Source organism: Lepisosteus platostomus, chromosome 19 (genome assembly GCF_059453375.1).
Source record: "Lepisosteus platostomus isolate fLepPlt1 chromosome 19, fLepPlt1.hap1, whole genome shotgun sequence".
NCBI classification, from domain to species: Eukaryota; Metazoa; Chordata; class Actinopteri; order Semionotiformes; family Lepisosteidae; genus Lepisosteus; species Lepisosteus platostomus.
Genome location: NC_142629.1, coordinates 16,179,927 through 16,203,408, shown reverse-complemented (window position 1 = coordinate 16,203,408; position 23,482 = coordinate 16,179,927). Strand labels below are relative to the sequence as shown.

The window sequence follows — 23,482 nt, the reverse complement described above, 5'->3', positions numbered from 1 at the left end:
CTAAGATATCTGTTGAAACATTATTGAAACAATTTTTTTTTTCTTGTATGAGGCTTTTCCAGACTTCTGCAGCCCAGCGGGTAATGTCTGAAAGAAGGGACTCTGCTTTAGACAGGACCAAGATTTTTGAGCTGGACCTTGGTTTTGGACCTCTTTCTCAGCAGAAACACGGTCTCACTGGAGCACAGTTGTTTCTGTCATCCTTGACAATGGTTCTGATTCACAAACTTTAAGCAGCAGCGACTCAATTTCCAAGTCAAAACACACTGGGGAAAGTCTCTGTAACCTACTGTTTAATATTCTTGAATTTGAAGAGGTTCTTTAAGTATGCTTCGAGAATGTATGATAGAAAAATCTTTCTTTATATTCCCACAAAATTTGGCTTACTCTTATGTTAATAAAAAAACACGCAAATCATTAATAAAATATCCAGAAATGCAGATTTCACAAAGTCCGCTTTGAGTGCTTGTAACATGATGCAAACATATTAATAAGGCTCTTTGTTTTGCTTCCTTCTAGGATAAGAAACTGCGCGTCTTTGATCCCAGAGCTCAGCTAACACCTGTGCAGGCAAGTAAATTCTGCGCTTTAACCTGATCAGGAGGGAATCAGAATATCAGTCAAAGATCAATTTTTCCCCAAAATTAAGTTCTGTGCCGGGAACAGTAAAACCGAGGGTCTGGAACATTGCTCTCTTTTTGAGAGAGAGTAATACATCAGATGTTGTAAAAGATGGTGAATTAAACTATGTGGAGTACTTAAGAGTGCCAGCACTTGGCATCCTCATAAGGGTGTGCTGTGACTTTGTTAAGATTAGAATGCTAAAAGGAATGATATTCTTTTTCACCATGTTGCTGTTTAATTCAAAGCACAGTGATGACTTGGTGCTTACTGCCTGTTTTAAAGATCATCCTCACACTGTCAACAGTACAGTACTTGTTAAACAGCCCTCTTAATTTCTCAGAGGGCTGTCAGATTGTCTGAAGGCTAGAGGTAAAGAGGACTGTCATTCCTCCTCATATTTGGCCTTTACACAGTTTATTTTTGTATACCTCATTACATCTCTCATAACAAAAAAGGGTGCCCTTCTGCTTCAGTGCACTCAGCGTTTTGTATATGTTGTCAAACAGACTGTGCGGCCTTGTGTTTTACAGCGTTTTACAATACCACAGCAGAGTGGAGGCCTCAGGCTGTTTGTCTAGTTGCTTCTGTATGTCTGACCGAGTATAACCACTGCTCATGTCATCCTAACAACACGACAACCCAGAAGTGCCTCTGTTTTCTGTACCTTCACAATGTCCGTGCTGGCTCTTAAGAGATAGAAAAATAGGCTTTTATTTTTTCTTCAATGCCGTAGTTCCACTTGTGGGGAAATAATATTCTGGGCTTTATTTCTTGTCAGATGTTGTAGCCAATCTTGTTTCCCAGGCAGCAGTTCTCCCATTTTATGGTTATACAATTTTTTTTAAGCATCAAAGAGTAATAAAAAGGACAGTGAATGAAACAGTGCCGGGTTTGACCCCTCATACACACCAGTTGTCGGTTTCTTTAAAAGTAAAGGAGACGTGGAGCAGACCTCAGCACAGTGTTGAAAGGCCTCATTTTTCTTGTCTGGATTTATGCGGGATTTTCTGACCTGGTAAGGAGGTGTCTGGAATGTACAGTCCAGGAATGCCCTGATTTTCACCGGCTCCAGCCAGCTAAACTCTTCAACGTCCTTTTCCCAGTCGAAGTGCCCTGAGAGGGAATACTGTTCCCAACGGAGCGGTCAGGAGCCTCTGAGAGAAGGACGGTGTGTGGCTGCGTTCTTGGCTATTAGTCCTAGAGGTCAATGTTCCCTCTTATTTATCTAATCTTACTTGTTTATTTGTTTTACTCCTCCCACTCTCCTCAATCTCTCCTTGATCCCCTGCTAAAATTAATCCCAGAAGACACTCTCAAAGGCCTGTGACCACTGCAGAGCTCCAGGGTTTACACACTGATAGGGCCCCACAGTAGTTTGGTTGAGATGCGATTAGGTTGTATTTCCATTATATGGAATGCCTGGGAATCCTCACCCCCCCAGTGTCAAATCTGGACCCCTTCGTACCAGCTAACTCTGCTCGTTTTTAGGGCATTATATGATTCACAAGAAGCTGAGTTAGGCAACAACCTAACTCCATTCACCCAGGAGACGAGAGCCTAAACCGTATGCCAAAAAAAAGTCAGCAGTTACAACATTTTCCGATACCTACCCTGGGGTCTCCATTTCACAATTGCGAACATTTATCGTGACGATGTAAAGTGAGTTTAGATCCCTTGTAAAGCGGTGCAGATTTTTGAGTGAATGATTAGGAAGAGGCTGGATCAATGCCCTAGACTCCCCCTCACTGCCCTGAAGCGTGAGCTGGAGAACACAGAACTGTTTCATTTCTGAGGCCCAACTGGGCACCTTGGTCTCCTGGACTCGTCCTGGGCTCATTCTGCAGCTCTCCTTGAATGGCTGTGAGCCCTGGCACTGCTTCTTCTAACCAGGCCAGCCCGCTGTCCACCTCCTGGGCTTCGCTTGGAGCATTTGAGGCCACAAACCAGCATAAGCCTTCACCGAAATTAGCGCATGCTTTGGCAGGGAAGGGCTTTGATTCTGCACTTTTCAAAGTGGAACAATCTGTCTTCTCCTTTCCGGGGTTTGGGACGGGTCTCTCAGTTCGCAGTCGGGGAAAATGTAAATTTCTGTTCTGATTCTCCTCGTGTGCATTGATGGCTTTTTTTCCCCTTCTTCTGCCTGCCTTATTTCGGCGGTTCCTCACAGAGGCGTCGGCTCGTCGCCACGCTCCGCTTGCGGGCGACTCGAGTCCCGCCGCTCCCGAGGTAAATCTGCTGGAAGATGGGCCCGAACCCTCTCACTGAGGAGAGAAGTCAAACAGGAAATTAAACGAGAGTGTTAAGAATAGGCGGCGGGTCGACAATTAAGTTTAGCAGGTGTACGAATGAGTTTACCCCTGCGGGTCTCCTATAACCTGTTGAGATGGTATCCACGCACAGGAACATGGGCTTTGAGAGTGGGGTTTTTAAACAGTGAAAACGACACTCTGCGCAGCGCACTGCCTGCCTACCTGGAGGGATTGATGACTGCATTGATAAGTGGAAACTTGCTTTCACGCACTTTCCACTCAGTGAACAGAGCAAGCTATTAGTGACAAGTTCATGATTCCTGGGCAGCTGCCTGTAGCCGAAGACTTTGGTGTCTCCCCCTTTTCCAGAAACGTATCACTTTTCGCGTGGTGAATTTATACTCTTTCCACAGCTTTTCGTACACCCCCTTGTTGAAATTCAATCTTCCGTCCTCGACCCACTCACAGCCGTAGGTATATCAACAACAATCGTTTGCTTCCACACGGGTCCACCTTGCTTGTTTTATCTTTTCCTGTCGGTAGCTATCGGTCACCAAACCGCAAAGAGGAACCAGTTTCTACCCCTGTTCACTGCCAGATCCGGCTCTTATGACTCCGTGATTCGTCCTGAAAGAAACTGCCAAAAATAATACAAATTTTTGCTCTACTTTGGTGGATTTGAAAAATAGTAAAGCCCTAGTTGAAATGTGTTACTATTTTTACTCCTGTAAGCAGAGAGTATTTGGGAAGTGCCTTTAAAACTGAGAACAGGAGACTCTTCTTTTCCCACAGGGTGGTGGGAGGGTGGAACAAATCTGTCCTGCCGTGTTATTGTAGTCAATGCTTTGGCTTCTTCCAAGAAATGACTGAATAAGATCCTTGAATCAATTAGCTGCTAACTACCAAACGGACTAGATGGACAATTGGCCTCTCAACGATTCTTATGTTCTTATGAACTATTAATTCTGCATTGAAGGTTCTGGCAGGGGTGTGACTAGGACCTCCGGGGTAAAAGAACTCTGCATCTGTGGGCATTTTGTTCCTTTCAATTAAGTCCCATGTTCCTGTTGCTGGCTTGTCATGGAGGATCTGTGAAGGATTTGCGAGCAAGAGTAGTCAGTTCAGCCAGTCCTCTGTGCTTGCATGCTAGTAGCTAATTGAATTAAGATTCTCTTCCAGCTGAGGAATGCATTTTCACAACACGGCTTCATAATTTGGTCCAGAAACACCTAAGGTTTGATGTGGTAAACTGCGCCTTTAACAAATATCTGCTGGAACCATCCCTGGCTGATAAATTAGGCTCCATCAGTTGAAATGATTTTTGTAACTGTTTACAGAATAGATCTTCCCACACCTAGCACTGTACTAACCTAGCTCTAATTTGAAAAATGGTCCTGCAATTTGACATCAAAATAGATCTATTTTTTCCAGTATTTCTTCATCTCCAAATACCTTTCACAGCGTTTTCAGGTGGCTTCTAACAGCTAGCTGTCAAAATTTCTGGAAAGTTTTGTGTTTTGAAATGATGAAACACCTTGTATTATCGCATTTACATTTAGCATTGGAATTAATTGTGATAGAGTTAGGGTTGGCGTAGTGGGAAGCATTAATGCCTCTCAGCGCTGAGGCCCTGGGTTCAGTTCCGGACCTGGAGTGCTGTCTGTGTGGAGTCTGTATCTTCTCTCCATGTGCATGTGGGTTGCGTCTGGGTGCATTTGTCCAGGGTGTACCCTCTACATTATGCCTGTTGCTTGCCCCCACGACCCTGAACTGGAAGACGTAGTTAGAAAAAGGACGGATGGATAACACAGTGCAGGCAGCCCTGCGCAGTTAGGGGCCACAGTCACCCCCTGGGCCCGCCGTCCTCCAGGTCCCTCCTCTCCACGTTCCGTGCGGGATCACGCTCGCTGACATCCGCCCACGTCCCACCCAGCTGCACCGCCGGCCTGGCATTCCAGAAAAACAGCCGGAAAAGGTGAGCTCAGAGCAGTGTTATTCCAGCGGAGGAAGACGTTCCATCTCCATACCGTGTGTGTGTGTGTGTGTGTGTGTGTGTGTGTGTTTTAAATTACAGAGCTGAAAATACTCCTCATAGTTTCAGGACTGTGCTGGCGGGAGAGTCGGAGAGCTGTGGTCGCTGGCAGAGGAAGGAGGCAGGAAAGGGAATATTTTTCGGAGTCCAGGCCAAATTCAATGATTTTGTGAAATAAGAGAGGGTTTGGAATGGCTTACAGAGAAAAGGGTGGGTCAGCGCAGTCGGTGAAGATTATAATGCACCTCTCATGTCCTTTGAAAATGGTTTGAAAGGCTGTGCTTGAGGGGGCGTACCCCGTTTTACGTATCTCAGGGGCCCCAGACAGAGAGGCAAGGTTCAGGATGATTTGTTAGGTTACATTGTTGTTTGCTTCTTTTGACAGTTTTAATGTTTCCCCAACAGTGTTTGTCACAAAACTGGAAGTTATGGTATCCTGTGCTCCGAGGATAAAGAAATCACTGTGGTTAGCTTGCTTGAATTACTCAATGAAAATATTTTTATGTGCTGGAGGAGTACTCAGTGCATGGTGACATTTTCATTTTTTTCTACTTGAAACGGTCAAAAGGTACTGCGAAACGTAATGATTTAATTTTTTTAGGGTGTTATCTGAAGACCTGGGCATGGTCGTAACTGTAAACCACATCTTTCTGAAACTTCATCAAGTTATTAAGTAACTTGGCAAGAGGACCAAATACGTTGAATGGTAAAAGTGTCCCTCATCAACCGCAGGGGTTACCTTCCTGAAAACCCCCGCTGGTCAGTACTTGAGTGCAGAGGAGTTATGGGAGTTACGTTTCCACATTCTGGGTTATATTCATCACTAGCACACGTACTGTACCTTGCAGATTCCTCCTTAGAAATTACAATTACAACACATGGTTTCCCGCAGTTGTGTACAGGCCTGCCTGACCAAAAATCGGTGCCACCTGACCAGAAAAAATTCTTGGACTCCAATGAGAAATGTACACAAGAATACATATTGAAATGCTGTTTTATAGTGATACACCGCGAGGTCATTCGCTTGCCAGCAACTGCGATGGTACATAACCACACAGCTGTGAAGTCCAACACATTGGGACCAGTTCTCACGTGTTTGCATCAGGTCTAGGTTGATTTAAAATCCTGAAAGTAACATTTTGAAATTGTGGTTGTGATGTGTGATTCCGTTAATTGGCAATCGCAGTTTTTGACAGAAAATCTCTGGGGATTTGGACCCCTTGAGAGCTCTGTCAGGTATCGATACAGAAGAGTTATCTTCTCAGATGTTGATACTTAGAAATAGCCAGACAATTGAACCTACCCGAGAGGAATCGGGAGCACGCGCTCCCATGAGCTGCTGGCGGCTCGGCCGAGAGGAGAGACTCGGGGGAGGCAGGCCGAGTCACAAGCCGGCGGAGAGAAGCCGGCTGCTTTTCCCCCTGGGGTGGGGAAGGCCGTTTCTCGATGTGGAAACCGCGTGCGCCCAAGTGCGCGAGGCCATCATTTCGGACGAGCCGCCTTCCCTCGGCGTTTTTTCTCCCGTCGAACCCAGGCAGCCCGGGCGAGGCTTTGCTGCTGCTTCCCTGCCTGCGGGGCTGCCCTGTCCAAAATCTCTCTCGGCTCAGTCTTTGCTGGTTGCCCCGCAGGAGCCTCGTTTTCCAGTGCCATCAGTCAGAGCGAGAGGGGATAAATGCCGCCAAGACGGTTCTGAAAGCGCCGGTGACGTCTCTTTGAGACACAACATAAAACCCAAAAACGGACTCATGTTCCACCCGTTCTCCTGCGACACGAGAGGCTTCCTGGCACAGCCTTGTACTCCTAAAGGCGTGCCAGTCTGGTCAATGGCATTCACCTTTGCTGTTCGGTCGATTGGCTTAACCAGGGGTCAGACGCAGTGCAGTCTGTGAAATCGGCAAACTCAGACAATTGCCAAGTCGAGGTGTCCCTGTGCTTAGCTGATGCGAAAGGGCCTTGCATTTTTCCCAGCCGCGGCAGTTTCCCATATGCTTCGCGTGTAAAGGGGCTTGCGCCCTTTTAATGGTTTCCCATGCCTGGCTCATAAAACCATGGGCCGTGTAGTCCTCATGGAGGCTTGAGTGCCGAATTGGGGGTTGCCTTGGAAACTGCCGTGGAGTGGTGGTGTCTGGGCGCTGCGAGAATGAATGTGCTTCCCGTTGTGACCCCTGACTCCCTCTGTACACAGTCCCTGAGAGTCATTAAGGAACAAAGGCGCTGCAGAGCTCATCTCTATGGGAAAGTCTCATTGTCGGTGACCCTCTTCGCCACCAGGGGTGTGGAGTCAAAGACACCAGGAAGCAGGGTCCCCCAACGTCATTGAAATCTGCAGGCGTGGAGAAAAAATGTCAATATACCCACGCCACCCATGTGATGATTCCAGCCTGACTTAAAGCCAGTTTGAATTGCAAAGATGGGAAGGCCTGGAAATGTTTGCCTGCTTCTATAGGTTACAACTTACAACTTTGGCCAACAAGAAAACAAAGGTGGAAACGTTGGAGCAGAGGTGTTTAGACCCCCTGAAAAACCTGCTGGTAAATGGAAGAAAACAACTTTACGTTTCAGTCTGCGTTTCATCTGGGCAATTTATTTGCATTTCAAAGTGTGGTTTTTGCACCAGACGCTTCCTCCAGATGGATAAGGAGCTCGGTGACTTTCTGCCAGGTGTCTAAACATGCCCCAGCGTCACTCGAGACGCAGGCGAGGCCTGTACCGACCCGGGCGGCGGTTACTCATCGAGATGCGAGCAGGAAGAGAGAGGAGACCCATCTGCAGATTCGAAAGTGTGCCGATGAAAGCCACGAGGAGACTGGGATGTGGGAGCAAACCAGGAAACTGGGATGTAAGCAGGGCATTTTTTTATTGGGGGGGGGGGGTGGGTAATCCAACCGACTTTTAAGATTAAAGATGGCCTGTGTGAAAGGAGAAGGCGGTGTGTGTGTGTGGTGGGGGGGGCGATGAGGAAAACTGGATGAGTAATGAGAAAAGAGCCTGCCAAGAAAGAGGTCTAGACTCCGAGAGGCACGTATACCCAGATAGAGAGCAGCCTTAGAGAGAATTAACCGGCCTGCCTGATGTCATGCTTCTTTCAGGGGGAGGTTGTAGGGTTTCCAGCCAGAAAAGCCACCTACTCCTCGCGTGACCCATGTGTGATGCGATGTGGAGGTGGCCAGCTCAGGCCCTGGAGCTTTTGTCCTTTTTTTTTTCATTCTTCCCCCCCCCGGCGATGGCCGTTTCGAGATGCCGCTGCTCAGACTCTCCCAGCTGGCCCGTACAGACAGCTCCCCCCGGCGCTGGTCGAGCAGCCCGGACAGGGAGAGACTCCCAGCTGCCACGCAAACGGGCCGGGCCCGTGTCTCTGTAGAGCAGACAGCGCCACAGAAACATCTCGCAGTTAAAACTGCCCACATTCGCTTCCCGCTGCTCGCTAACAGGAGAGCTCGGGCTTGACGCTCATCCATTCTGCCTGCAGCCTCTTCGATTTGATTGACAGAACTGGAATCGGTTCCTTTTAACCTGGCTGACAAGGAGCAGCACCGCCTGTGTGATCCCTCAGAGCTGGCCTGCTTTGTTTCACCACTCAAGGCAGGGCAGCATCACCCGACGTAGTCGATAGAGCTGATAAGATAAGAGCATCTAAGCCAGGTGCTCTCAAATGAGGCATAAAATCCCAGACGATCAGCCGACCAGTCCAATACAGTGTTTTTTGTAAAGCTGTCTGAAAGCTGAAACCATATGTGACCTACACCTCCCATAACCCTGGTAAATTGGTGAGGCCAGACTTTTCAATCTTCCGGTTTTCTTCTTGCTCTTATTCTGATGTTAAAAGGCTGTATCGGCCACAGGAAAGAAAGGAAAGATAAATGGGTTGGCTCTGGCTCATTTGGAGCTGTGTATTAAAGCAGTTTCCAAGATAAAGGAGTTGATATTGGGAATTCACCTTGAAGAGATCACATACAAAGTTAGTTTAGATATAACCCAAGGCCCTGGCTCCCGGGTGGTTCTGCTAGTTGAAAGTATTTACTGAGGGCTGAGCTCTGTTGGAGAGACATTGCGTGTTGGCACCTCAATGGGATTCCCCAGGTAGTGGCACAGAACTGGCAGCGCACAGCCAGCGAAAGCGTGGGATTAGTGAGCCAGGCTCCCTTCTCTTTTTCGGTTATCGTCTCCAGTGACTTCCTGGATGCCGGCAGGCCAGGAGCTGTGCCGCGCGAAGGAATCGAAGAGGCTAGCGAATTGAAAAAAGTGCTCCTTGTGTTGTAGGAGCTCGTCCCCTGTGTCTCATTCTCTCTCAAGTAGGGTCATTGCTGGAGAGGGAAGGTTTTGCAACGCTGGCAGTTCTGAGCAGGGTAGGTTTGTTCTAGCAGAAGGTAACTGACGGTCTAGATGGAATTGGAGGAGCAACAATGCTGTTTTTCTACGGTCGATTATACGGTAGGGCGTCTGGTCCAGTCCGGTTAAGCATTTTTCAAGTTGGCTGATTTTGCAAAGTTGCGAAAAGGCACTGCTGTACTCAAAATACTCACACACAAACTTCCCGCTGCGCAATCCTTATTCTCTCATCAAATACATATGCACTTGTGTCATATCCAAACCAAGGTCAATAAAGGTTAAAGACATTTTTTTTCCTTTCAGAATGAAGTGATCACAGTTCAGGAATATAAAACATTACCATAATGTTCTTAGCATTAACTTCAGCACTCTTACAAAATAAGTCATAAAATATTGCAGTAGTTCCAAGGAAATGCCATTGTATGTGCAGGGCTGAAATTCCAAAATATGTTTGCAGAGAACTGGAAACCGTTTACATGTTACAGTTTTAAATAGTTTATTATACAGCAATGAAATGTTTCACTTGGAATAATACCATCACCCCTCTCTCCTCCTCTGTACCTTCCTAATCCCATAAACCCATTTCATCCCTGGTGTAGAGAGTTCAAAGGCGGACATCGATGGTGAAAAGGTGCTGGGAGGCGAGCCTGCTCTTTCTGCTGGTATTTTTTTACAAAATTCCATTTACAAAATGATAAAGGTTTGATCACACTTCAATAAATAAATGTTCGAAACCCCAAAATGTAAAACGCCCAGTGTTACAAAAAGAGAAATTGCACTTTTAACCTACTCTTGAGTAACACTGGTTTTCTTCTGCTTGACTCTTCATTGATTGTGTTGATTATCCAGAATTGATTTTCAATCTGCTTAGCACACAAAACTCCCGCAGTAGTTGTGTTTTTGTAAGCTATCACAAGAGAGAATACAACGCAGTCCTACAAAGAAAGCCTTTCCTCATCCTTTCTTACAATAGACTAGGAGGTGATGAACTTTTGATGAACTCACATGATTTTTGGACATTATTGGCCATTTCATATTGAATTCCTTCTGATGCAATTTCCATGTACTGCATTCCTCGCTAATGCATGTGAGAGCACAGCTCCAGACCCTCAATCACTTGACTTCCCAGCATCTTTTGCCAAGGTTTGCCAGATGTTTCTTACCTCCGTTTGTTTCAATGCGGTCATATTTAGGTAAAGCAAATAGAATCAACTCTCTGTGACTTCACTGCCTTCTGTTTTCACTAATGACCTGAGAAGCAGAGTCAGAAAGATTTCAGCATTATTGATTGCTTTCTTGTATCAAGGGTTGGGCATATCCCCTCCATGTGGAGTGCTGTAGCAAATTCAGAGCATTGCATTGTTATGGTCAGCATTATTTGTCTCCAGTGCTCTTCCTAAACAGTTTGTACACACTGTTTGTCTGCACCTTAAAAAGATAGAGCGTGGCTTACAAAAGTCTAACTGGATCAGCGTGATGGTGAAGAAAACTTGGCATTTGATCTGTCGGCCAATCTGTGGTATGCCGTGGCCTAGTTTGCTTCAGTTCAAGGCACGGTTACCCTGTTTTGACATTTATTTAGTCATTTTCTGCTCTTTTGGGTGGTGATGCTTGAAGAGCTTTCTCGTCCTGGTGAGAAGTCACACTGCAATTAAAATCTGAAAAAAAAACAGCTCCTTGTTGAATGATCATAACTTTTAGAGACTGATGAGAATCTTGAAAGTCGTCTTCAACCTCATGGTGACATGAACTTCAGGTTCAGGTTCGGCACGAAGGCTACATTAAAAATAAGTTTACTGCCTTGTAGCTTGATCAGAACTCTGAGCACGATTGGGTCTAGACAGAACTGGAAGATCTCCCAGGAAATCCAGTGGTGATCTTCCTTCTGGACCACAATTTCCAAACCAATGTCCCATGTAAGGTACTGTAATAGGCAGCTAAAGCTTTAGACCAAGGTCCTAACTACTTGGTCATGATGTGTACTGTAATAAGCTCGTGTCCTGATTAAATTCCTCTCAAATACAATCTGGTCTCTCTGAAATCCCCCCATTATTCAGTTCTGCCTGTTCAGCAGAATGGGGCTGCTGATTCAGAATGGCTTCTACAAGTCAGCCAGGCGGTGGCTGCCCTTTAGAAATGTAGATGAAGTGGGCCCCTTCCTAAATATTAGCACTTTAGGATCCTTACTTTGGGATCCTTTGGGCTGAAAAGAGCCATAGTAAAGGCGATAAGAAATGATGAAATCAGTTCTGCATTCTTGAAAAGCACCAAAAAAAAAATCCACAGACAACAATCCCGTTTGCTATTTTTCCCTAAGGCTGGTGCTTTCCCTATACTGTGCTCCTCCACAATGGTCGGTTTCCTTTCGAAATGGCTTGAAAATTAAGCCCTCTCATTAGGCTTTCCCGTTCTTGATCCTCTGTGGTGTCGGGCATGTGTGAGCACGTGCCCGGGACGTGACGCATGCGTTTCGGCTACACCCAACCTCCCTCTTCAGAGCGGAGGACTGATTCAGAGTCTGTTGGCGTCGCCCCTGTTGCAGGAGTCTGGTCAGGAGTGGGGGGGGTCCTGCAGCGCTCTGTGGCTCAGCGGCTCCCCCCTCCTGACCAGACCGGACACCGCCGATGATCGCTCCTCTTTTAAAATATTCCTTGTGCTTTCTCTCCTTGTGCTTTTATAATGTTAATATTAAATATTAAAACGCCCAAAGGCTGCTGGCTCTTGTCATGGCTTAAGACCATCAGAACAGTTGCAAATAAGAGGAGGCCATCAGGCCTATCCAGCCCTCGATTCAAGGAACTCATCCAGCTGTTTCCTGAAAGAAGCCTCCGAGGATCTCATCCAGCTGATCCGTGAAAGAAGCCAGGGTATTGGCTTCAGCAGCATGGCTGGCCAGCTAGTCTCAAGCCCTACAAACAATTGAAAACCCTTTGGGCGAAGCAGTGCTCCCTGTTCTAAGTGCACTTTCACATAGTTTCCTCTGCTTTGTGTTTCCCTGCCCACTCTGTCTGCTGAAATGCCCTTGAGGATTCGAGTGCTTGTGTCATGTCCCCTCGCAGTCTCCTCTGCTCGACACTCCGGTGATTCAGGTCCTTCAGCCCATCGTTCTCTTGTCCCAGGCTGCATCTGGTAGCTCTTCTCTTCTACCTTACAGAGCGGCGATATCTTCTGGCGAAAGTGGCGACCAAAATTGTCCACGATCTTCTAAATGAGGCCTTCCTTGTGCTTGATGCAGTTTCAACAGCATCCCTTCATCTAAAGAAAGAAAGCCCCTGCTTTATGAATTTGTAGCCAGACGGGGGCGTCATCCTTCGTGTAGAGCAAACTGAATTGTGCAGCCGTGCAGCATATACCGTCGTATCAGAATTAACCCTTCCTTGGACAACCCCCTACGTGGAAGGATCACCACAGGATAAGTGCCACTGGCCCCCAGTTTAGAACTAAGGAACGGCACCAATTCTGAAAAACCAAAGGCCAGTTTTGCATCGTTGAACTTATTTGAGGATAAGATCACGTGAAAACGTTTTTTAAGAAATGTTTTTTTCCCGCGTTAAGGTTTGGAAACCTATGACAGGCCTTCCAGCTCCCTTAATCTCATCCGCCCCAGCTTATTTCAGCAATTATGTTGTTTAACATGTACATGACAAATTATTAACATGATATCCAGTTAAGTGCTTTTCCATCTCCTTAAATGGGGTGCAGTCATCCTGGAGGAAACTTATCTCATTACACCAGCTCCTCTTAGCCAGTTTCGCAAGGCCACTGGCAACTACCGAGGGCACGTGACTTTAAACGGGAAAAAATCCCAGCTACGGCCTCAGGTACAAGTCCACATCGCGAATGAGCCAAGCCTTCCCTCAGCGCCGACATCTTTATTCCGAATTTCTTCCAAAACACTTGCAGCTGGAAAAATCGAGCCCTTTTCGAGCCCTTTTTTTTTTTTTTTTTACATCGTCGGCGCGCAAACAAAAACAAATCCCTAGCTAGGAAACGAGCAAGAATTCAGAGAGGCGTGGACGGTTAATGACCAGAGACCGTTTCTGGCAGCTCACGCGCTTGTAGCTCCCAGTATAAACACAGTTAATCTTACGCCATGTGCAGTGCCAGTGTTACTTAGGTCAAAATACATTTTTCTTTTTCTTCTTTCTTGCCAGATGACAAATTCCCTTAAAATGTATTGTTTTTTGCTAGTGGAGTATATTAATTATGTCAGCTTGATCTGCTTTAATGTCCTCCAAGCGCAACACTAATTCTGGAAAATGACTCCACCATTTTCATGTGACAGACTGGTGTTGGGTCAGTGACTGATGACACCTTTGTGACTCACCTGTCTTATTTGTGCTCGGTCAAGAGCTTAAGAGCATATTCCCTGCAGGAATCTGTTCCCTCAGCTTTCAGGACAGGCCAATCATCGGAGTGATATAGAGTCCTTTTAATTGTACTTCCCTGCTGCTCTTGGGTATTTCATTTAATTGATTTTGCGCTGGACTCTCTCAGCCTTTCACCACTGTGGTTTTGATCGGTGGTTCTTAGCCCTGGTCCTGGAGAGTTTGTCCCTTCTGTTTTTGGTTCTAGTTGAACTTGTAATCAGTTAGGCTTATTCATCTCTCGTTGATTAAGATCAAACCACAGCCAAGTTCTGGGATTCGCACGCGGTCTCATTTAGGTGTGTGGAATGTGAGCTGTCGTTTCATCCAGTGTCACCTTGTTGAAAGAGAAAATGGATGGAGCAGAACTTCCCTGCTTTTCTTTGCAACAATAAACCTGCAGCAGAAATCAAAGACTTTGAGGGCAGAAAGGTCAACAAGGTCTAATCAAGACAGAAGATTCATTATGAAGAAAACCAAAGAGCAGGGTGTGCTACAATGATTTAGGTGTGAAACACGCTTCAGCGCTTTTTTTTCCCCCAGCGTTGGAAATATTTGTTTTTATTACCCCTTTGCTGGAATAAGTTTCCTCTCATGGCATGTTGGTTTCTGAAGTTTGGTTTTATTGAAACACTCCTTTTTGGAGTGCACAAAACACTTCCTGGTGCTTTCTGAATAGAAAACTTTGCAATTATAATGAGTTACTGCGGATTTTTTAAATGAGAACAAAATGCAGGGTCGTTTTGCCTGCCAAGTTCTTTGGAAGGTTTAGGAACATGAGGAGGCTAATCATCCCATGTAATTTGTATTGTTCTTTTTTAGCTAGTAGCTAAACAATTGTGGAATATCATCCAGCGGTGTCTTTAAGATCCCCAGAGAGTAAGCTTCAACAATACAGCAGGGAATTGTGTTCCAGACACTCACAGCTTCTTCGGGTAATTTCAGAATTGACTTCATCAGGGCTTGTGAGGATTATGTCTACTGGACCAAAATGACTACAAAATCCCCCATATTCAGAGCTGAAGAGATAATGTCCCTTTAACCAGCCTGCTTGTATAGTAACATTCCCCAGAAATAACATATTTTCTCAATGCAGTGAGTGGAACAATGGAACGCTGCATTTAAAATAAGGTCTCGTGAATGCAGTGCATACTTTTAAATGAGCACGTAAAGGTTTATTCGGCTGTGGAGCCTTCTTAGGGTGTGAGAGTTTCTTCTCTTTTTCAGCACGAAATAAATCTTTACTTGTTCCTTGGCAGCCTACGCACGCTGACACAGCTACCTAATTATTTTAATGACACTACCGGTCAGTTTAGAACACAAGAAAGTCCACACAGCCATTCATTTTCTTACCCTTTCTTCCGATTCAGGGTCACAGGGGAGCTGAAGCCTATCCTGGCAAGGCAGGGCACACCCTGGTCGGGACACCAGTCCATTGCAGGATAGACAGACACAAACACACAGACTCAGGCCAGTCTTTGGACTGTGGGAGGAAACCAGGGCACCTGGAGGAAAGCCATGTGAACACAGGGGGAACATACAAACTCCACACAGACAGCACCCCGGGAATTGAACCCAGGGCCCCAGGGCCGTGAGGCAGCAACGCTAACCGGTGCACAGCCCACACAAGAAGAATGTCTGTTTGCTAACTGATCCAAGGATCTCCCTCCAGGGTTCTGTTGAAAGGCGTTTGGATATGAGTTTCAACAACATGACTGGTTTGCTCATTCCAGACTCCCACAACCCTTTGTGTACAAACAAAACGGTTTGGAGTGGGAAATGCCCTTTCCTGTATTTTCCCCACTCTTGTTTAACTCTTTAACGCGGAGGGAAGTTGTTGGAATAACTTTGCCCGTTTTTTAAGGGGGGAGAATTGAAATACTTGAATCGGGTCCCCTTCATAGTCTTCTTTGTTCAGGAGTGAAGAGTTTCAGTTTGTCGGCTGACTAGTACGTACTGTCTATTTAACCCCAGGAGTGCATCTTGTCACTCTTCTCCGGAGAGATTTTGTAAATGCGGAGTATTTTGTTGTAACTGAAATTGTTAACTGGTTTTGGGCAGGCCTTCTGCTTTTAGCTGGGGTGAAAATGATATTTGAGGATGGCGGGGGGGGAACATGCCAGCTGGCAGATTTAGAGGGCTCCACACATGTGGAGTGTTGTTTGGAGTGAGAGTCTCATTAGCACAGTCACTGCCCAAGGCCCCTTTCCAGCTAATTAAATTCTCAACACATCTGGCTGACACCTGGGGCTGTTCTGAGGGAGCTGGCTTTCTGTTTAGTGTTCAGCCATAGTTCCCGGTATCTGGACAGCGCTTCTATCACTAACCTCCCTGCCTGTCAATGAGATAAATGGCAATTGCTGTAAGTTATCCGCAATTCTTGACAGCAGGAAGCTTGAATGACTTTCTTCTCATTTATTCAAAATGAATTCCAAGGGAGGATAAAACGGATTTTATTCCGACTTGACTCTTCCCCTCACCGTCTGTCCCTTTTCTAGTCGCCTTCCCATTAGAGCGCACTTCCAGGATTTTCACTGTGCTGGCTGGGTCTCGGGGAGACTGGAACAGGCCCCGTGCGCACAGAGAACGAGTCTGACCCCTCTGTGAACGTAACAAGAGACAGAGAGGCAAATACGCCAGGATTTCTAGACTCAACTCAAAGTGAAGAATCTGGCCAAACGTTTCAAAGAAAAACAGCGAAATGCAATTACAGGTATAATTGAGACCGTTTCCTCCAGCCCACCCCACCCCCAAAAGAAAAACACTTTGCAAGGTTGTAGCGGTGGTGTTTCAGGCCTGGGATTTGTACTTTGAAGGCTGTGTTGACTTTGGGGTGGGGGAGAGACAGCGCTGTACATGAGGGTAATTTATCTTGCCGTAGCTTCACAATGCTGAAGCAGAGCTGAACATGTTGAACGTCTGAGTGATGAAGATTGATTTATCTCAGAGAGGCACGTCTTCCCATCCTCGAATACCTGGAGTAGACCGAGTTTTTGAGCGCAGAGGGGTGTGGAAGGTATGAAACAGGAGGATGGGGATCAGAATTGACAAGAATTACTTGTAAGCAAGCTCCTGCAACTAAGAGCAAGAGGTCTGATAGCTTGAAGTGAAGAGACGGGTTCCTTCTGACTGTGACATTTAATTTCCTGCAGTGAGTCAGGAAGTTGGCTGTCATCAGAACTAATGTCCCGCATCCATTGCTGATGATGAACTCAGAAGGTTCCTTAATTGGCTCACTTTATTTACTATACGGTATACAACACTTTCAGTATCCTCTCAGTATCTTGTCACGTCGCCTCTCAGTATCTTGTCACGATAATTGCTAAATTGATAATTGATAAACTGCTGCATGCATCCATACTCCCATTTTCTGACCAGTTAGGGTCACTCACTGTGCCTTTAAAACAAGAACTACACACGAGACAGCTACAGTTCATGGCCAGCGCTCCGTTTGTAATTGGAAGATCAATGTGGTTTTAGATTTTCACTTTAACTTTATTTTAGGTTCATTTTAGAGTTTTCCATCCATTCATAACCAAGAAGCTGCTTATTTCTGGTGAGGGTCTTGACAGACTGGAATTCATCCCAGAAGCAAAAGGAGCAATGCAAGCCAACAGCCCAGAAGGGGTGCCTATCCATCACAAGAAGTGCACACACACACACAGGGATCATTTACAGACACCAGTTAGCCTAGTCTGCAGTTCCCTGGAATGTGGGAGGAAACTGGAGAAACCCCTAATGCCCTAAGGAGATCATGCAGACTCCACTCAGAATTGTAGAGGATGTCAGCCGCCCCCCCCCCCCCCCCGCACAGTCTGAACTCAAACCCTGGTCCCAAGTTCCAAGAACTGCTGCTGTGCCACCCTCTGTTTATGTACAGTATTTGTTTCCATTCCATTTGTTATTGAACATAAAAAAAGCAGCCCAGCTATGTGATGGTTGTTGAACAACTTATCTCGTACTCCGTAAGAGTGAACAAGACTTTATTTCAGCCGTCTGTGTGTTGTACTGCAGCCCCAACTAACACTTATCCAGTTCATCTAGGGCATTGCTGGCTTGTGTTCTTTGCAGTTGGCTAATAATGGCTCAGCGTTTGCACCTGAGGCCAGACTGAGGCCAATTCTTCTCACACGCGTTCAGGATTGATGTCATGCTTACAGTACATCGGTTTCCCTGGATCTGCTCTTCTGCAAGCAACGCGGCGATCCTCATCGAGACCCCACAGCTGCCCACAGGCAGGAGTCCACCCCAGTTCATCTTCATTTCCCACCTGGTACCAGCAAATCCAAGAACCAGCAGTGCAGTCTGGGTTAGTGCTCTCAGATGACACGCCATGCAGGGTCTCAGTAGGTCAGATAGGAAGCTTTAATACTGGCAAAGATTTGAGCTGTGCTCAGACAGGTTTTTCCACTCTTTACCTGCAGGATGTAAAGGGGGAGACAGGGAGTGTACTAAGAGCACCACCTTCAGAGCACTAATCAGTGTTTTATCCACTCCGCTGAAAACCCAGACTGAAGGTTAACATTGATTAACCCCGATGCTCAGTTTTTAGCTGTCTTCCAGCATTCCTGTGTCATTGTTCTGTTTTCGGCGATGCGGCAGTTCCTCTCAGTTGTCATCGATAATTATTGCTTGCAGCTGTATAGCGCCTTTCACCGCTAAAGATCCCGGAGCGCAGTATGTACAGGAAGGGACCCGCCCACTCAGGCGCTGTGGGTCATTCTGCTCCAGCAGCCCCACTGCACAGTGAGAAGGGACTGCACCAATGCAATTCAGGAGAAATTTAGGGCATTAGTAAAATTTCAGAACTCAGAAATGTAGTCAGTAACAGGCTGTTTGGGCTAATGTGTGTCCATTGTGTTCACTGTTCTTTGTGATTTTTAGATAGACATACAAAAGCAGCCTATGACATAGTTAACACTCACACAAGACTGACATACTTCCAACCACATCTGAGGCTAGTATTTAGTTTACTAAGTAATGCATTATTTTCAAAGCTGCATGAGAATATTTTGAAACCCAGGATATGATCTATGACTCAGCTGAGGACATGATTCTAAAAGAAGTTTTCCTTAAGTCATCATAATTGAGACAGATAAATAGAAAGTAGTATTTATCTTCAATATTTCAGTGTTATTGTCACGTTTCCAGAAACAGAGGAAACAGCACCAACTGAGTTTTTTTTATCAGCCTTGGAGTTATTTAAAGGACAATGTTCTTCTAAACTGACTGCAATTTGAATTTTTTTTCTTAAATACGTACAAATCATTTGTACAGAAAACGCTGTTTTCTCATTGAAAAAGCTGAAGATGTCTTCTGGGGTATAAGCTAACCTTTCTCTTAGTACCAGTTGTAGTTTTTCTCTGTTTAAAGAAAGATAACTAATTCCAACAAAGCTTTAGGTTATATAAAATATTTATTTTTAAAGTAAAATGCTTGGTTATGGCCAGGATTCCGACAACAGTTCTGAATCTTTGTCTAAATAATCATCTAAATCATCTCTTTTTCAAGACACAGCTACTGTAAGAATTAATTACTACAGTACAGTACATGTCAACCATGTTGTTTGCTGTGAGGAAGTCTGATTTACTGGTTGTATTCAAGCACTACTTAAAGTCAGAGGGTCACTGGTCTTTTAGCTGCTATGATGGATATTTTTCAAACTCCCTTCCTAATTCACATCTGAAATTGTTGATTTGAAAATCAACGTCTTTTCGAAACCTTTTTGAAACTGTAATCTATAAATGGAACCTGCTTCTGTTTGTGCCTTATGTTTATTTTATGCAAGGAATCATCTCTCAGTCTGCAAAACTGTTATAGTGTGATAATCCGACTCTGGTTTTGGGAGCCTCTAGGCTATGATGAGCCATTATGGACAGAACCTCATAAGAATATAACCAGTGGATTATGGTCTTTCTGAGATGCAGCCCAGGTTCGACTGAATCTTGTGTATAAGTGACAAATGCGGCTCTGCTCTGCCCCTGCCCCTGCTGGTATTTGATCACTAGTGGGCTTGCGAACGGGCTCAGCACCGATCTCTGGACTGCAGCAAGCTCCCCTGTGCCAACAGGCCACGCCTTTTGCCCCAGCAGAATTCTGCACCTTCTCAGTCTGGGGGCTGTCGACATTTCCCTTCGTTTCAGGGTCCGCAGGAGTCACCATACCTCTAGAAAATATGTGCAGCTGTTTCTACACAGGAGGCTGATGGTGTTTCCCCAAGGGAAGGGTGTGATGGGGCAGGTGTCCCTGTGCAGCTTTGCTCTGTTGGCAGTAACAGAGAAGTGCAGACGCCGATATGAACTGGCTGTCTGAATAATGTGGTGCATTAAGGATCTTTGACGCTAGACTCAAGTACAGATGGTAATAATGAACCTAAGGGATTTATATTACGTAATAGCACATTACAGCTTGCCTTTCAGTAGAACAATCTATCATCAGTGGCCATTTTAACTTAATACACGACAGGCTGAAAAGGCTTGTGAGGATGAGTGATGTGGAAGTGACCTCCATGCTGGGAGCTTGATGGTGGCACTGAAGTGTTGGTTTTGTGTCTTGCCTTTGGTGATAACTTAAGGACACCAGCCCAGGCAGGACTGTGATCCTCAGGGTGGCTGTCTTTCACCAGGGGCCCCTGCCATGGGCTCTGTGCACAGCGCAGTCTGTGAGGGTGGATTGCAGGCTTGCTGGCACTCGCGCGGTACGTGAAAGGTTTCTTCATGCTGGACGTCTGGCGAGCGATGTGAGCGAAAAATTCGATCATGTATTTCACAACAGCGGGTAGCTCACAGCGTGCCCTCTGACTCTCGTAAGCAGTACATGAGACCAGGACTGCATGGCTGAAAGATATTTACATCTTCGTTCTCCCCATATGTGATTTATGCTATAAAGCGCCAAAGTTCTTCACACCCCGATGAAATAGGAACAAAAACATACAATAGAAAAAGTTATGGATTAGATAATGCATCTTGCTTAACAAAAATTCTGAAAATGTTCTACAGTCATTTGTATAGCACTGCATAGAGACATTTCACACAGAAAAGTAAGATAGTCATATACAGTATAGTACATAATTCAAAGAACTGTATGAAAAGATAGCACTCGCTTTTATTCATACCTCTGTTATGCCGCCGCCGCTGGAGCACTGTAGAGTAAGCAAATGTTACTGCAGCAGCCATCTACCCCATCTATTCACCTGTCAGTCAGTTCTGGTTGCTATGGTTACACAGTCAGACAGGAAACCTGTTTCACCTGTGGGCATTGTGTTTGATATGAAAAAGGTGAAGATCATGTTGGGAAAATACTCATTTTCCACCCTGAAATATGGTGAGGAGTCTGTTATGTTTTGAGGTTTTTTGTGTCTTTGGATCCATCCCGAAGTCCAACTCCTCCAGGACATTTTGGCTTTGTTCCCTCTGCCTAGAAGATTGAGCTTGGCCAAAAACCTACATTCCAACATGCCAGTTCTAAATTGACAAAGACGTGATTCACTGCACACAAAATAAATGTTTTCAACTCACCATCTTAATCTCCATACCTCAGTCATACCGAACATTTGAGGTTCTGACTCCAGAAGGCAGTTCGCAAACAGAACCCTAAGAGTGTGAAACGCCAAGATCAGTTCTGCCTGAATGAAAGACGAAAGCTCCACCTCTGAATAATTTCCTCGGGACACTGAAATAGCATTTCATCATGGTCTTTTAGAATTTTGACATGATCCAGTTATTAGATGGTTAAAGCATGAAGTGTTTTCAGGGGGAACAAACCTTGAGCGTACTACAGTATATGTTTATATTTAAAACATATTTTTTTGCAGAATTGTGTTATGACTTATACAGCCTGAAGTACAATGTATGGTTTTGGTTCCTGCCTGATTTACAGTTTACCTGTGGTTTTGACTTTTATAGTTCAGGGTATCAATGATTTCAGTGGAATGTTGGCCTGCAGCTGTCCTGGCATTTTCCTTTAGATTATAGAGAAACATTTAGCTTCCCAAAAGCACCTCATAATTAAAATTTGTAAGAGTCAATATGACTTTTGTATTCTCTTGCAGTATTTATATTAATGGCATAGTGGGTCTTCCTGCGTTCCATTGAATGGACTACATTGTGGTTTATGAAGATTTTTGTAATTCGTACAGATGCTTAATTTGGGCTTGAGGAAGAGCATTGAGCATTTTTCGATTTCTTGGTGTATCGAGCTTGCCTGACCCCTGCTGAGAGTTTAGGTTGTAGTTTTCGGATGTAGGCCAATTTAAAAGTTATTAATATAACTTCTGTATAATCTACATATATATATAATATAATAATATGTTAATATACTGTAGTAAACTGATTTAAGCAGTATTTAGTGGATGGTGTTTACCGAGACACTCAGAACTCAGAACTCATTTTGAAGGAAACTGATTCAGGATTAAAACCACAGCTTGTCTCTGCTTGGAAGTGTGTGATTACTTTCTTGGAATGGGAAGTCCTGGCCCATCAACTTCAGAGACAGAGCAGCATGATGTTCTGAAATTATCCGTGATGCCATTTGTTTCTCATGGTGATGAGAAACGCCAAACTGAAAGTCCTGTACATTTTGTCATCTTTACTTATGACTTTCTTTTCTGTAATTTTAAATTAATAGCATATGTGGTGCGTTCAAGAAGGCAATCTGTAATTTAGCCTGTTTTGTAACTTTTCCTTAATTTTGATTTATGGTTTTATCTGGTTTTATTTACGCAGCAACACCAATCCACAGATGCAATGTGCAAACATTGGTACACTACTGGGCGTGCTGCACACTGTGCAGTTTGGATGCAGTAGTCCGTATGTGCTGAAAGGATAGACTAAAGCCATCATCCCTGCGCAGATATTTTGTTCAGATAGTCACATGAAGGACCCCTTATAAAGCAACATCAAAGGATATTGGCACAGTCCTTTGTCCTGGTGAAAACAGTGAAATGAGATCAGCAAAGATATTGGAATAAGAGGCTTCCCGGTGATAGATGGGTGGATTTTGATCATGTGACACCTTGAAACCTAATATAAGCAGATTTCGTTTGGTAAAATGACTGCAATCCATTTGTTGTGGAACAAGGTTAGCCACTCTCGAAATTTCTGCCTTTTATGGAGTGTTGTCCTGCATTTATTTGTCACGCCGATTACTTGTTCTTGAAGCTGTGTGACTCGCCTTTCATTCATGCAGTAATCAAATTGGGCCTCCGCTGTTTGTCTAAGGATGACGGCAGGGTCTGAGTGAATTATTCAAAAGAACTTAAAAGAAGGGGACTGATGTTTAAAGAGAGGTATGTCAGTGGAAAACTGAAACCTCCGAACCCTACTTTCAACGATGATGACTTTGATGCCTTCCAAAGAAGCTAACTGATGGCCTGGTTTTGATCTCTCAGACAAGCATTTGTCTGTTCCTCTTGGTCAGGGTATACCTAGTACTGGGACATCCAGCTCATTCTCCTGACTGAATTTATCCTGCACTCTCAGCTAAGACCTTTATCTACACCAGCAATGTGGAGAGGCTATAACTACTTTAACATCCATTCTTTTGCCGTTTAGTGAAGGGGATGGGTGCATTGACACATCAAGTCAGGCGTTCCTCTCTGGCAAGCTGCTGTCCACATGGGATAGGGTAATTCACACAGGTGGGTGCCCGGGCCAGGAGGAGTTGCCCGGGCGACAGGCTGAGGGAGTGTTAGCTGAGCGTGTGGTAGTGGCTGCTCTGCTTGTCTCGGTAACTGAAGGGAGAGCGAGCCCTTTATTCAGGAGGCGCTGCCGAATCAAGTAGCTGAGGAGGGGCAGTGCTTGCTCCTCCACGATCAGCTGCCTGCCGGAGACGGGGGAGTTCCGTCAGTAAGTGTTTAAAAAGTTGGCCTTTCCCCCCTGGGT

The 23,482-nt window shown here is 45.2% G+C and overlaps 1 protein-coding gene across 2 annotated transcripts in view; it reads left to right on the top strand.

Annotated features, from left to right (window-relative positions):
* The window catches only part of coro7 (coronin 7), a 190,661-nt gene that overhangs the window by 21,731 nt on the left and 145,448 nt on the right, over positions 1–23,482 (top strand). For both annotated transcript variants that reach the window (XM_088612435.1, XM_088612434.1), the window contains exon 7: positions 520–570. In XM_088612435.1, coding sequence (XP_088468561.1) covers positions 520–570 — 51 coding nt within the window. The remainder of the gene's footprint in view (positions 1–519; positions 571–23,482) is intronic.